The sequence below is a fragment of the Mya arenaria genome, chromosome 2 (genome assembly GCF_026914265.1).
Source record: "Mya arenaria isolate MELC-2E11 chromosome 2, ASM2691426v1".
Classification (NCBI taxonomy): Eukaryota; Metazoa; Mollusca; class Bivalvia; order Myida; family Myidae; genus Mya; species Mya arenaria.
This window is the reverse complement of record NC_069123.1, coordinates 64,457,196-64,472,054: the sequence shown is the minus strand read 5'-3', so window position 1 is coordinate 64,472,054 and position 14,859 is coordinate 64,457,196. Positions and strand designations below refer to the sequence as shown.

Below are 14,859 nucleotides of genomic sequence, written 5' to 3'. Positions count from 1 at the left end.
AGAAATTAAACACTGTTAATAGTCATGCTAAATACATTCAATCATTTGTTTTCATGCAGCGCGTCAGAGTTAAATGTCAGATGGCTGTTTGAATCGGGGGCTACAAGTTATAAATACGTCATCAATCCTACGTCCATCTGTTGTCTGTAGTCTTCTTGGACGTTCAACACAATGGAAGAATCAAGAATACTCTGAGGCCACAATTAAACAAATGGCTTCAGCCGATCAACATTATGAGGAATGGGAAGGTTACATATATTTTTTAAAAGAAAACGGAATGAATATGAGCACTGAAGAAGCTATACAAACTTCCGGATCGCAGGTATTTTTACTAGTCGGCCGAACAAGGCCAAACTATCTGTTAATTGTAACCTGACATTTTATCTATGCACATCAGAAAAATGTGAGATGTCAAGTTATCTGCAATGTTTCATTAACAATTCTAAGGAATAACCAATCATTTATTGATAGTTGTGGATACGTTGATATCTCTGTGAACTGTATGTCTTGTCTAATATGACTCGTGTTGATTGTCTATTTGATGATTGTGTCATTAAACAAGGTGTCATTAAGGTTTGGCTGTCAATTGTCCCTGTAGTTCCCATTTCATTACAAACCTTTTGGATGGGACATTTGCAAAACATAGCTGATTTCTTGAGACAATTATATTCCGTTATCACATTGGGTCAAATGATGTGTCAGAACGAAGCTTAAGAAATAACATAACGATATTACTCCAAATAAGTTTGCTTGAACATTCTGTATTGTTGGCCACTTGTCATATTTCAAAATGTATGAATTAAATGATCATTGGTGCTAACAAAGTAAAATCTAAACACAAACTTAAGAGTATGTTTAAAGACGTTAAACTATTAATTTCTCAAGTAAATGTTACCACGGGTAGGTGCGATATAAAAACGATACGGCGGGACATGCTTTTATTTTATGCCTATCAAATTCCCTTTCAATATTCAACAGTGAAAATACAGCACGCCGTATTGAAATTTCCGTATCATGATACTGTCGTTTTCTGATTCCGTATCATGCGAGTATCGTGTGTATTCTCGGAACTACTTTCGCCTTGCTAAAAATAGGGTGATAAAAAACCTGGTAGAACCTGTCAACTTTTAAATAAATCATCTAACTTGACTCACGCTCCAGAAGCATGTAACTTTTCAGGAACATGGTTCACATGTTCTTTAAAGAACTTTGAGGATAAGCACAAAGCAGAGAACACTTCCAATCTATCTAGACAGCTACTTTAGTTCAGACTGAACTACGTTGTTTGCCATTTCCAAGTTCATCAATTGTTGCATTATCCATGTTTATTATCATAAATATGAGCAGCTCGCCAATACAAAGAAAAAAGCGAATTCGCGTCATCGATAGAAATAGCAACTGAATCACGAACTTCCCTCAATTCTGCATATCATGTTCGTCAAAAAATCCCACGAATATTTACTTTGTTAAAAATGGCCGCATTACGTCTACAGGAAATGACGATTAGGGTATACTCGTAAAATAAGTGCCGTTTTTTGTGTGTGTTTCTTTGTGCTGTAACATTAAATAATTGTTTTCATAAGCAAATTGTTAATTTTGCTTAGACATATGTTGTTCTTATTTTGCTCAATAAAGTAAATTCTGTAACTTCTGACTTCGTTTGGCTGTAGTAGCCTCCCTTCAATACACAAAACTTCGTAACACATTCAAATTCGTACGCGCATTTGACAGATGGCGATAAAATCAAATTGAAACCGAAAAATAAAAAGGAATAATTAAATAGGCAGGTATATAATAAATGGAATATTACGATAAAACACTTTTCTGGTGACCTGCATCACGTCTCGTTCGTCGAGTAAACATGTATTCGACGGATACGTGTTTACACATTGAACTCGACGTGATACAGGTCATCAGAAAAGCGTCCTTTCATAATATCGCCTATTTATCAGTGTACCGTCCTGGTACGGCATTAAGAGGGAAGTACTTGAAATTTTGGAAAACCTCTGGTTTAAACCCAGGAAAGTTGCATACCGTGCATCAAGGCACGTTGAAATACCGGGATGGATCTTCGTAAATAGCTAAAGTATCACAATCTTTTGATTCGTCAACTGATAACATCTCGATGTGACTGGAATTTGATGACACTTCTATCTCATGTCATTTTATTGCATTTCAAATAAACACTTAAAACCGGAAAGTCATATTTAAGCAAATTGGTCGCGGGCAGACTTTGTAAATTCAAACAAATAAACATGTTTTCAGTAACAAAATAATTCAACATTATATATATGTTATCATTGATCATGTATGAACATTTATCGGGCATACGACTGGTCTCGAAAGAAATTAATACTTTCTATAAAGATCTCAGAACAAAAATAACCGAAACAAGAGGACTGCAGTTGAGCTTCAGGAATCGTTAATTAATCATAAAAATTGTGGTTTAAGAGCTAAGATTGGCATAGGAAGTCCGTTTCCATTGTGTGTCAACTTTGTTGTAGCGAGTGAGATACCGTCTCTCTACTTTTCTTATTGTTTCTTTATTTACAATACTTTTTATTTAAATTCGCATTTGTTTTACCCTGTTCGCCTATGTATTTATGCATCGAACATGATCATTCAATGAATTGTATGCTCATGGGGAAGATGGTTATAATTCTGTACAGAACTTGTTGCTGACCCATTTGCTGTAGTTTGTATTCATATTATCGTTGTAAATATTGTAACTGTTTAATTAAAGAAAAAATGTTGAACAATATGTTAGAAACCAAAGCAGATTTAAGACAATAAAATCACACCAATATTATAGAGTACCTTTTCACCAGAAGATTGATTTCATGTACATGTAGATTGCCGGCCACGTCACATCATTATTCATGTACAGCAAATTTAAACATGACAAAGCAATTATATTTCACACTTCCGACCACATCCTTCAACAGTTCAACATAGTAATGATTCATAACCATGTCACAGAATAACAACAGTTATATTAAATGAGACGATAACTCCTAAAACTGAAGGAACGTAAGCATTAAGTCAAAAAAAGTGTTTACAGATGCCGTTATAAGATTATCACTGACGTATTTGGTCGTCGTTTTTATCAGCGGCAAATGTATATTTCGTTTTCCACAATATAACGTTCGTCATCAAGGTATGGATAACTATAAAAGCGTTGCTACCTTATGTTTTACATTATATTACGTGATGAATAATAGAAAGAAAGGTTCGGAAAAGAAAAGGGAATGAGGAACCATCTTATCGGACATTATTAAAGAAACTTTTCATAAGATCTTTGCTTAATTCCACGTTGCCAAATATCTCATCGTGCCAATGCATTCTTGTCAACCGCACGCTATATACGAGAACTTTGCCCGAAGACCATCCAGACTGGCCATGTCACTGTCCTCCTTTACAACAAACACCCGGCTTGGCTCGCTCACCAACGACTTAAGACCTCTCATATCAACGTCACCTCCGGGACCAATATCAAAGATATCTACATCAGTGTGTAGACGGATATTAAGCATTTGTTCAGCTACTTCGGTAATATTGCTGAATCTGCCTGAAGAGACGACAAGTAAAACTTTCCTGGCATCGTCTCGTCCACCAAAACTTGAAGTGAATTGGTTGTCAATAACATCCTGTATAATACTTGTTATATTTGATTTTAAGACGCAGTCATCTTTCGTTCCACGACACGTATCCTCGCTAGGCGCCATCACTTGGAGGAAGTGTAAAATATCGTCTTTTCTAAGTGTATTCGATAAAGAAAGTTGCTTTATTGGGTCATTCGTGTCGGGGAATTGTGCTATTCCAACTCTTTGTCCATTTTCATCATTGAACGCTTGTAGACCGTCGACTATTGTTGCTAGTCCATTCACTGCTATTTGCCACTCGGTAACGGTCATTCTTGAATCAGGCAAATCATCAACCAAGAGGAAAATGTCTGTAAGAGACTTCGGCTGACATTTCTCGCAACTAACGTCAATAAGGCGTTCAAGCACTGTGTATAGAGCGTCAAAGCTCTCGACTGTGTACACGTATGACAGGCTGTAATCGTCCGCAGGGGAGGCAATCGCGACAAGCTCCGTGTGAGACACCTCGGGACCCACGCCTGAAGGGAAATTTTATTCAGTATGTAGGACATGTTAATAAAAAAGTCACTTAAGTTTATTGCCTAATTCATAGTTAAAAGGATACTAGTTTTCGAACATGATTAAGGACTCCTAAATCTGGTTCCTGTTTAAGATAAATGCGTAAAGTGTTTGCGCCTCAAATGCTGTTTGTTGTATTGTTAATTATCTTGCAAAGGCACCATACCTATTGCGACCACATGAGCTTCCCCTTTAAGCAACTTTGCTGAGGCTTCTGTCTTTGTACGGTCATTCGACAAACCGTCGGTGAGGACAAACGCGATTTTTTTGGTGTACATCCCTGGACGCCTCTCCATGCGGACAGAAAGGAGGCTGCGAGCAAGGTCTAGACCCTTGTTTGTGTTTGTGACCCCCGGTCGGAACTGTACGCCCATCAACTGATCCTGTTTGTTAAGCGAAACCATTATTATTATTGTTTGTTTCAGATTTCTGCCAAAATGAAATAGGGTCGTTACATACTTTTGTTACGCCTTTTGAATATTTGAGAAGCATATGGGTCGGAACAATGAAACAATCTAGTGTTGACGTCCCGTCGACGTTTTTGAATGAACATTAACCATAGTTGAGAAATAGTCACTATGATTGATAGGAATGAGTCAGTTACACTCAATCCAAAACATTTTACCATGTCATTATGAACATAACTTGTTTCATGTGAATGCAAGTACTTATGGCTAGTGCATCATATTACCTTAATCGATTGTTTTGAATTACTGTCGTCAAATTCGATCTCAACAACAGCGGTGCTGGAGTATGTGATGATGCTGAGGACGAAGGCGGTCGGACCGACGTCGACATTGTCCACGAACTTGCCGACGAAGTCGAGCTGCTTCTGGAACTCGGTCTGTGTCTGGCTGAGCGAGGAGTCTAGAATGAAAACCACGTCAGTCGGGATGGCCTCACAAATGTCAAGACCTGTGTAGAAAATAAGAACTAGAAACTATATTTGGTAAGAAAATACATGCACATTTGTTATCCGTCTATTGTATTTCTCCATGCCGCTGCGACACGACGGTGCCTTGTCCACGTCCTGGTTCTGGATAAGAAAAATCCACCGGATGAGTTGTGTTACACGTCTAAAAACGAGACTTCGTTCATTTTAAGATTTTTAGGAAACGGGCATTTAATGTTATAAGATTGTCATTTTACTAACGATGTGTTCAACACCTTCCATAGAACCTCTTTGTACAGGATTAACCGTTGTTGTGAGAAACAAAAGATCCTCCATAGAAACACTCCCTTTCTAAATCGGTCAATTCAAAATATGCACCACCGTCTTAGTTACAGTGTTTAAGACCTCCTTGACCGTCGTACAGTTGTTCCACACGTTTGAGAACATGGTGACCAGCTTTCCCATAGTGACCAATCACAGCTAGTATAATATTTTCTTGAACAGCTGGGTTATGAAGACATTAAAGAATAACATTTGAGGCCGAAACACGAATAGAGTTCGTTATGTACTTAGACACGTTTGAACGCAGAAGAAATTATATGGATGGTAATATCCCTTTTTACATATTGCTGATGTAATTAATCAACTTCTTGTAATAGCTTTCTCAGACGTACGTCTATATACAAAGCAAACATATATTATATAAATTACTATCCAGTCTGCTAAAAGAATAAATATATCACTAAGACTAATTACTTCATGGTAAATATTGACACTATTCAAAAAAGTTATACCTTTCAGAAAGGACAACCTTGAACAACCCATTGTTCCACAGAAATAAAGTCAAACAGCATATTATATATACATGTAGTATCCTTTCAAGTTTCCGTTTTGATGAAAAACTGGTAAAAAATAGCAATAGGAAAATAGAAACTGGCAAAATAGCAACTTTCAACTGTTCAGATTTACTTTGAGATCGGCAGATTTGTTTCGTGCCTTTTATGAGCTTCTTAAGTTCTATAGTACCGTTTAAATCTAACTGGAAAGAATTAATTATGTTCTAACACCTAACGCTTGTAAGGTTTATGAAGTTTCAAGTTTTCAAGTTTTTATTTCAAACAATTCAGTTCATGTAGCATGACAGCATGAGCATGTGAAAAAGAAATACATAATAACAACGAGGCTGTTGTAAAAAGAAAACATTCCATATACAAAGGTACAAAGCAAATAAAACGGGAGAGACATATGTTATACAATGCTTTGTATGAATATGTCGAGAGTTATAGAATATAGGATACATGTGTTATTGTACAGTACAAATATATTAACATTTAGAACCGTTTTACTATTTCCTTCACAAATTTACACAACTTTTTATATTTCGACATTTGAGTGTTACACATACACATTAGAGATTCAAATTTGATGACATTCGGATTGACATAGTATTTTTTATCAATAAATCGCTTGCTGCTATTGTTTAAAGCTTTACATTCAAGTTGATAGTGATATTCGTCTCCAATGCTACTGTTTACTTGACACAAATGACACTTCCTTGATGACATATCAAGTCCAATCCAGCTTCCTGTCTCAATAGGAAGACGATGGTTTCTGGTTCGAAATTTAATCATAAACGTTATCAATTTGTAAGGTGAAGTTTTTAGATAGTTCTCAATAGAACAGACATTAAATGATACTGATACAGAAGTAAATTGTCCAAACACATATTCATTCACTTCAAGTAAGACAAGTATGTATGTGGTAAGTGCAAAACAGGTTTTTTAATTTCATTGTTAAGTTTTAATATGTAATTACAACAGCCGAATTGTGAACAGATTGTATATAATTATAACACAGTTATGTAACAGAACTATTACTATTATAAAATCGCTATTTCCTTTGTAACATATTAAAATAATCTTCAAACTGGAAGGCATTTTTAACAATCTTGTGCTAGAAAAGAGCTATTACTTAATGGTCCGTGTCATTTCTACTTAAATGTATCATAACTATTATTTAAATTCGTGAACAAATGTTTCTACACTTAGTACATCATCACATACAAAGGCAAGACTATATTCATTTTAATGGGAGTTTTCTAACATAAGTAACCCAGTTAAAATATCATTGACAATGTGCTTGTTACTGTACAACTCTTAACAATATACTATTAGTGTCATTACTTTTTCGTAATGAAAGGGTATCTACTAAATCAGATATATACAGTGCAAAACTTAAGGTGAACTCGTTTATTTTCTTTTTGATTTAGTATAACACCATATCACACACATAACTTAATATATTAATATATTATATATACTGTATATAATGTATTGTGTTTTCTATTCAATATTATATAGTATACCATTATGTATAAAGCAGCTCCAATGGATGCTAAATCTCAGTTAGATGGCCATATCATTGGCAAACAGTAACACAATCTAAGTTTAAACCAGAATTTAAACTGTCTTGTAAACGTAATTCAAGATTTAATATTTACACCTCAACTTCCATTCCTTAAGTGAACTGTCTTTCGGCAATTGCGCTCATCAATCGATGAACGCAACATCTTCGGATATGTTCGGATCGTAATTCATTGCATAACAATATACATGAAAGCTATTGATCTTGTTATTGGTTGTATTGTGTCTGCAGGTCCCGTAAAATATAGATCAACATTTTTAAAAGTGTTAGTTTATTATATTTTAAATATATTGATACCAGATGTGTTTCAATTTTACGTTTTAAAGTGATTTCAAGTGGTTGATCTTTTTCCGCGTTATTGTGACGTCATTTGAAAAAAATGTTTCCGGTTATAGTAGGGTCGTTCTATTTACAGAATGGGTAAGAACGGATTACTGAAAGGTTTTCTTAAATGAAATGAAGTATTTTTTTAACAATTCTTGAATGAAATAATGAACTATTGGTGTAAATATAAGGAATGAATTGCGGGTTTGATGTCATTATCGGGGATATGAACGCAATTGGGTTGGTCAAAGTACGCGTGGAGTCCTTCGGACTCCACACACATTGACCAACCCAATTGCGTTCATACCCCGATAATGACATCAACCCCGCAATTCATTCCTTAAAAAAACTCCAAACAACTTATGTCCTATTTGCGTCGGAAAGCAATAGATCTAAAAAAGATCTTATTATAAAAACACTTTTCCTTAGTGTGTTAGCCTTTTCGTTTTTAGTTCAATCGCTTTCCGACGCAAATTGGACATTAAAGCCAATATTTTTCGGGTAATGGGATTCTACCATTGTAGACAAAAGTGAGGTATAATAAAATAGCATGTCGCTCAGACATAATAGCATGTCACACATGCTGCCATATGATATTTATATAATATTAGATTACCATGTCGGCTTGTCTGATTGATACGTGAACTTATCGAATTGACATGGTATTATGTTCAATGGACATGGTAGTATATCTATTTTCGATTTGACATACTACCTTTTTAAAATTATGAAATGGCAATGGACAATACGTCGATTGGACATAATTAAACGTAAGTATAACGCTTGTATAATACAATAGAAAACTCACGGTCTTCACAACACATGCCGTAGAATCTGCTTGTACATACACATCCGGCGGAAGACAATGTCCCACCGTTATAACACTCCCTTCCACAGTCTGCCTCGTCATAATGGTCGGCAATGTCAAGGCTACAATAGTCAACACACAATTCTAAGTCTGTTAAATCGCTCGGACAGCATAGTGAACGTGATGTGCTTTTCTTTTCCGTAGTACCGCATGTCTGTGAACATGTTGTCCAACTTTTCCATTCTAACCATTCACACCGGGTAGAACAATCTCCAGCATAAACATCCAATACACTATGTGATGAAATACATGCTAGTACAAAGAATTTTAGATACATTTTCGAATGATCTCAACTGTATAATAAAGCACATTACTCTACAACTGTTCAAGCCTTTATATTCACCATTCCAAAACAAGTAGAATATGACTATTATTATGTCTTTTGATGATTATCTTAGGGCCACACAATGCATGTCATATAATTGATGTAAGACCAATAATTGTTTATATTTGGCAATGTCAGAACTAAGCAGATATATGAAGTAAATGTTGAAAATATCTATGAGTAGATCAACATTTGTTATTTGACATGTATACACTATTGATCGTTCATTGCGAAATGAAAACTTGGATTTAACAAACAGAAGTAAAGCACTATTATACGTCTAAAACAGTTTGAAATGTTTAGAATTAAACATGTAAAGTTATTTTCCATGATTAACATGATATTAGAGAAAAACAACGAAATGGACTACACTCTCACATATTGGCCGTTTTGTCAAGTTGAAGTTGACAAAACGGCCAATATGTGAGAGTTTTTTTGTCTTGGAATGAGCCAGTGTTTGCGTCAAGATCTAAGAGTTAGCAATAAAAGACATCTGACATTGTATCAGATTGCAGTTTTTCATATCTACGTTCGAAAATTGATGTTTTATGGCTAAAAGCGTCACTAACGGTTTTAAAAAAATAAGGTATATTCTATTGTGAATTATATTGTATGACTGAATTGAAGGAACTGATACCAAAATCAGCTGATTTTGAGAATTTTTTTTTTGTCAAACTGTCAATCTGTGAAAGTGCAGCTTTAAATTGCATGCAAGACTACTAAGCTTAACGTTATTCGCCCGGTAATTTCAAGTATAATGTAAATCTAAGTGCATTTTTTTTTGCTGAGATGTGCAATATACTAGTTTTCTTTGCAAAGAATGAAAGCAATTTTGTATTATCAATGGAAAACTTTGTTAACTATAGCAACATGTGAAAGGTAGATATGTATGTAGATAAAACAAAGATATCAGTATTTGGTAACAGAACTAGAAGGGATAGAAATAGTTCTGTGTTAGGTCAAAATAGTTATAGAAATATTTAAATACTTTGGTGTTTTTTTTCAAAGAAAAAAGAATTTGCAAATGCCAAAAAACATGTTGTTGATCAAGCAAGAAAAGCTTTATGTAGTCTGTATGTTAAAATAAGAAATTTAGATTTACCAACTGATTGCCAATTGAAATTGTTTGATAATACTGTTGCACCAGTTTTGTAATATGACTGTGAAGTGTGGGGATTTGGAGACCTTAGCACAATTGAAAAAATGTAATAATCATATTGTTTTATGAATGTTGACTTAGTTTTATATGACAAAACCAGTACTTTGACGGTACAAAGAAATCTTTGTTAAACCTTGTTGAAAATTCACTCAATGATCAATACAAGCAGTCTCGGAATAGTACTGTTAATGAATCTCCAAAATGTTGCAATTATAGGATTTACAAAACGGATAATAAGTTTGAAGATTTTTGTAGTTCAATTCCAGAAATGTTTATCCAGCCGCTCATAAATTTCATACTTTGCAATAATTGTTTGCCCGTTGAGACGGGTCGCTGGCATGGAATTCAAAGAAGTGACCGAAAAAATACTTTATATGTAACTTAAATGACACTGGCGATAAATTTCACTACATTTTGAAATGCACCCACTTTGCAAATGAAAGAAGGAAATATTTACCTATACATAGCTATACATACAAATGATGTCAATAATACGTTCTTCAAAGGATAATGTGTGAGATAATATATTGTTATAATATGATGTCTACCATCTACTCACATGTATATGATTCTATTGTTTGGCCGATTATAAGTTACGGTGCATCTATCTGAGGTGTAAAATCGTTTTCATGCATCAACGCCGTGCATAATAGAGCCATGCGTTTCTTTCTCGGCTTTGGGAAATATACCCCTAATGCTGCTGTTTCAGGCGAAATGGCCTGGGTACCACCGATTATCCGTCAGTGGAAATCTATAGTCGGACATTGGTCTAGGTTGTGTAATACACCTGTGTCTCGTATCAATAAACGAATAGCTCTTTGAGCAAACGGCAAGGCATGTTATACATACACATCTTGGTTTTATTATGTAAATGAGAAAATGGTAAGCCTTGACTTGGATATATATACTAATTTGAATGACCATGTACCAACATCCACCGTTGTTAGCCAAATATATGATAAAATGATGTCAGCGTATGTCAATGAGTGGCACGATTCTATTAATAGACCAAAAGGTATACGTGGAAGGGGTGGAAATAAGTTAAGTAACTATTGCAAGTATAAAATTAACTATTCTGTTGAAAATTATTGTAAATTGATTATGCCGCCAAAACATAGGGCAGCGTTAAGTAAATTTAGATGCGGGGTAGCCCCTATTCGAGTGGAAACATGCCGATATGAAAATCTTGCCCTAAATGATCGTCTTTGCCCTTTTTGCAATTCTGTTGAATCAGAAATTCATGTGTTATTCTATTGTAAGTTGTATAATAATATACGAATGCCATTGTTAGAAAAGGCGAACACATTTAATCCAGTATTTCAAAGTATGTCCGATATAGATAAGTTGTCTTTTATTTTAGCAAATAACATGTTGTCAAGACTTAGTGCCAAAAGTTGCAACGATATTATAGGATGTTTTATTTGTGTAAGTAATGTTGTTGTTGTTTTTAAAACTTAAATGATTGTGTTATTTTACGTTAAGCTAGAAATGAGTGCTAATCACTTCATCTACGGTCTGACCGGGATGATATTCGATTTCTACACCCATTTCGTAAGTATGCACGCTTGTGCGCGTTCATGTTTTCAGTATTTTATTTTGTTTGATTTAACTAAGTTTTAAAACAAGATTACCATTGGTTTCTAGTTTTTTACTTTTGTATGTATCGATTTTAGATGTTAAATAAGTAATGTATAGTTTTATGGGTTTTTTTGTGCGCCATAGTCTCTTATAACTCATATACTGAGTGGCAATGCATATTTTAATGTATATTTAATAGGTGATGTATATATGTCGTATTGATGAGACTTTAATAAACTATCAAATATGTATAATATGTTGAGAGTAATAAAGTAAAAAAGGAGGTTTATTGATCACAAGTTTCCATTGTTCTATTGAATTAGTATCATGTTTATCATATCCGAAACAGTCTAAAACCCACAAGGTGATAAAGTAGTATTCGATTAAAATTCTGCCCTCAATTGTTAACATGTACAGGGGTGGTATTCAATATTTAACTAAAGTAAATATTATGGTCATAACTCATGACTACATTCGCTCTTTTGGTCAGTTATTAAGTTATTAATAACAAGCAATCCGGTTAGCTATATCGTTCTTATATCAATAAAAGATTTATATTGAAAACCAGCCCAGATATATATCAGTACGACTTAAAATCAGACAGTGCTATACACATAGTTTAAACCGTGAAGCAATATGAAAGCTAGTATAACATGTGACTGCGATTCATAAGATGTTCTTTTTTAATCTTTGAAAAGCAAAATAAAAACAATGTTTATCAAAAACAGTGTATCTATTCTGTTTCAGATTTTCAAGGCTCTACCGCTACTATACGGTGTTTTGTTCGCCCTTCGTTCAATATTTTTCACTCAGACAAAATAGTTTATTTAATAAAACATTGATTTAGCGAAACAGATTAATACCGTCGTAGAGGTGCAATTTTTTAATTTTGTACTTTAAGTCCTCAAAGACATACGGAAATATTACCTTGGGTATGGAAATTCTACCTTGGGAAGGGAAATATTACCTTCGGTAGGGAAATTCTACCTTGGGAAGGGAAATTTAATTCTACATTGGGTAGGGAAATTCTACCTTGGGTTGGGAAATTCTACCAAGGGTAGGGAAATTCTACCTTGGGAAGGGAAATAGTACTTTGGGAAGGGAAATTCTACCTTGGGTAGGGAAATAGTACTTTGGGTAGGGAAACTCTACCTTGGGAAGGAAAATTCTACCTTGGGTAGGGAAATACTGCCTTGGGTAGGGACATTTTACCTTGGGTAGGAAAATAGTACTTTGGGTAGGGAAATTCTACCTTGAGTAGGGAAATATTACCTTGGGTAGCGAAATTCTACCTTGGGTAGGGATATATTACCTTGGGAAGAAAAAAAATAAATTCTACCTTGGGTAGGGAAAATCTACGTTCGGTAGGGAACTTCTACCTTGGGTAGGGAAATTCTACCTTTGGTAGGGCAATATTACCTTGGGAAGGGAAATTTGGGTAGGAAAATTCTACTTTTGGTAGGGAAATATAATCTTGAGTAGGGAAATTCTACCTTGGGTATGGAAATACTACCTTGGACATAGTCCAAAATATATTTAATATAAGAAGAACAATGGATTTCGTCACATACGAACATGTTCTGAAGTACGCTCTGCTACACTGAGTAATCTTAACGGAAGAAAGCTTCGGTGAAACCGACGATGAATACATCTGGATTACTTAATTTTGGAACATTAGTCCCCACCAACAAGCACACACGTTTTGCACAGGTTTTCAGTATTAATTTTCTTAATACAAAGGGACACCAAAAATGAATTATGTTTTTTTCATTGCGACACGAAGGGTAAAGGGAATGATGAGTGTATTCATTTAATAGATTCATGACATGTGATACTGATCATGAATTCACGCAATAGACGCCTTTATAAAATAAGGTATAACACCATTTTAAACATATGCAGGGTATTTGTTTCATATACATACAAATTTAGATGACAGATAAAACTTAGACCATAACAGCTTTTATAACCATTTATGACATATATTTTATGGATATAGACGAGAGAAAAATGATTGAATAACATTGAATTGCATATTTCAGTTTGGTCAATTTCCAGAAGAGTATAAGAGGCCAGTACGTTCAATGTTTCATGTAGATGCGCCAATGATTTGTGTATTTTTATCTCATAATTCACTTTATTATTGATTTTGTACAACAGGTATTTGAGTGAGATTTTGAATAAAAGTCATGAAAATATGATTTCAGAATAATTCAGCAATAGTTCATGCTTTAGTAAAATGTTCATCATGAAACCCAGAAGCGAATGCGCTAACCTAAAATACCCATTCAGACAAACGCATACAATTCACACATCTTCATCTTGATAATACTTTTAGCTATTAGGTAAAGGCATACAAGTTTGCTTTAGTTGGTTTAGTTAGCACAACCCCCCAGGTGCACAACTTCACATCCTGTAAACTTTTATGACTCTTGTATTGACTAACAATTAAACTAAAATAATTTTGGTGATACACCGAACAACTTTTCTAATTGGTCACGTAACATTTTTCTGAAATAAAACTAGCATTACTTACTGTTTGCATTAACAATTCCTGTGCATTTTTTGCTGAGATTTCATGATAACGCCTTTTTAAATAGATAGAAGAGATTTGGTAACAGTAAACCACAGAGCCAGAAGTCACTTTGAGCATTACAGAACTTGAATAAAATTCTACACCAATAAGTGGACGGGAGCTGAACATCTCTTTAAACTACTAAATATATAAACGTTTTGAATTCATTTTTATAACTTTAAAGTCATATTTAATATAATACTTGCTACTCGAAATATCTTTAGTCTTTTGAGATTTTAACAAACCCGCATATTAATCAATGCAAATGCAAGGACAAATTCATTAGCTTCCTTAACGTTTAAACAGATAAATGTTTTAAGTATAACTTAAGGGCTGAGGGCACTCTCAAGCCAATTTTTAGTCTTATGATATTTATCCTACCAAAAAAGTATCGCGAATATTAACTAGATAGCTAAATAATTATCGCGAAAATTAAAAAATAAACACGAAACCATTCGCGAACGTTAACAGGTTATCTGACGGCAGTTATATGCAACCATACCATCACACAATGAGGTGACATTATGGCCTCTGATTGACTTAATTAAGAACTT

The 14,859-nt window shown here is 34.4% G+C and overlaps 1 protein-coding gene across 1 annotated transcript; it reads right to left on the bottom strand.

Moving 5' to 3' along the window:
* Positions 1-2,154: 2,154 nt before the first annotated feature.
* Positions 2,155-9,055, bottom strand: LOC128219900 (cartilage matrix protein-like). The gene is made up of 4 exons (XM_052928058.1): positions 8,609-9,055; positions 4,852-5,075; positions 4,327-4,543; positions 2,155-4,120 (listed from the first exon to the last, which is right to left on the bottom strand). Exons 1-4 carry the CDS (start codon positions 8,943-8,945, stop codon positions 3,348-3,350), a joined length of 1,551 nt encoding a protein of 516 aa, XP_052784018.1. The 5' UTR covers positions 8,946-9,055; the 3' UTR covers positions 2,155-3,347.
* Positions 9,056-14,859: the final 5,804 nt, after the last annotated feature.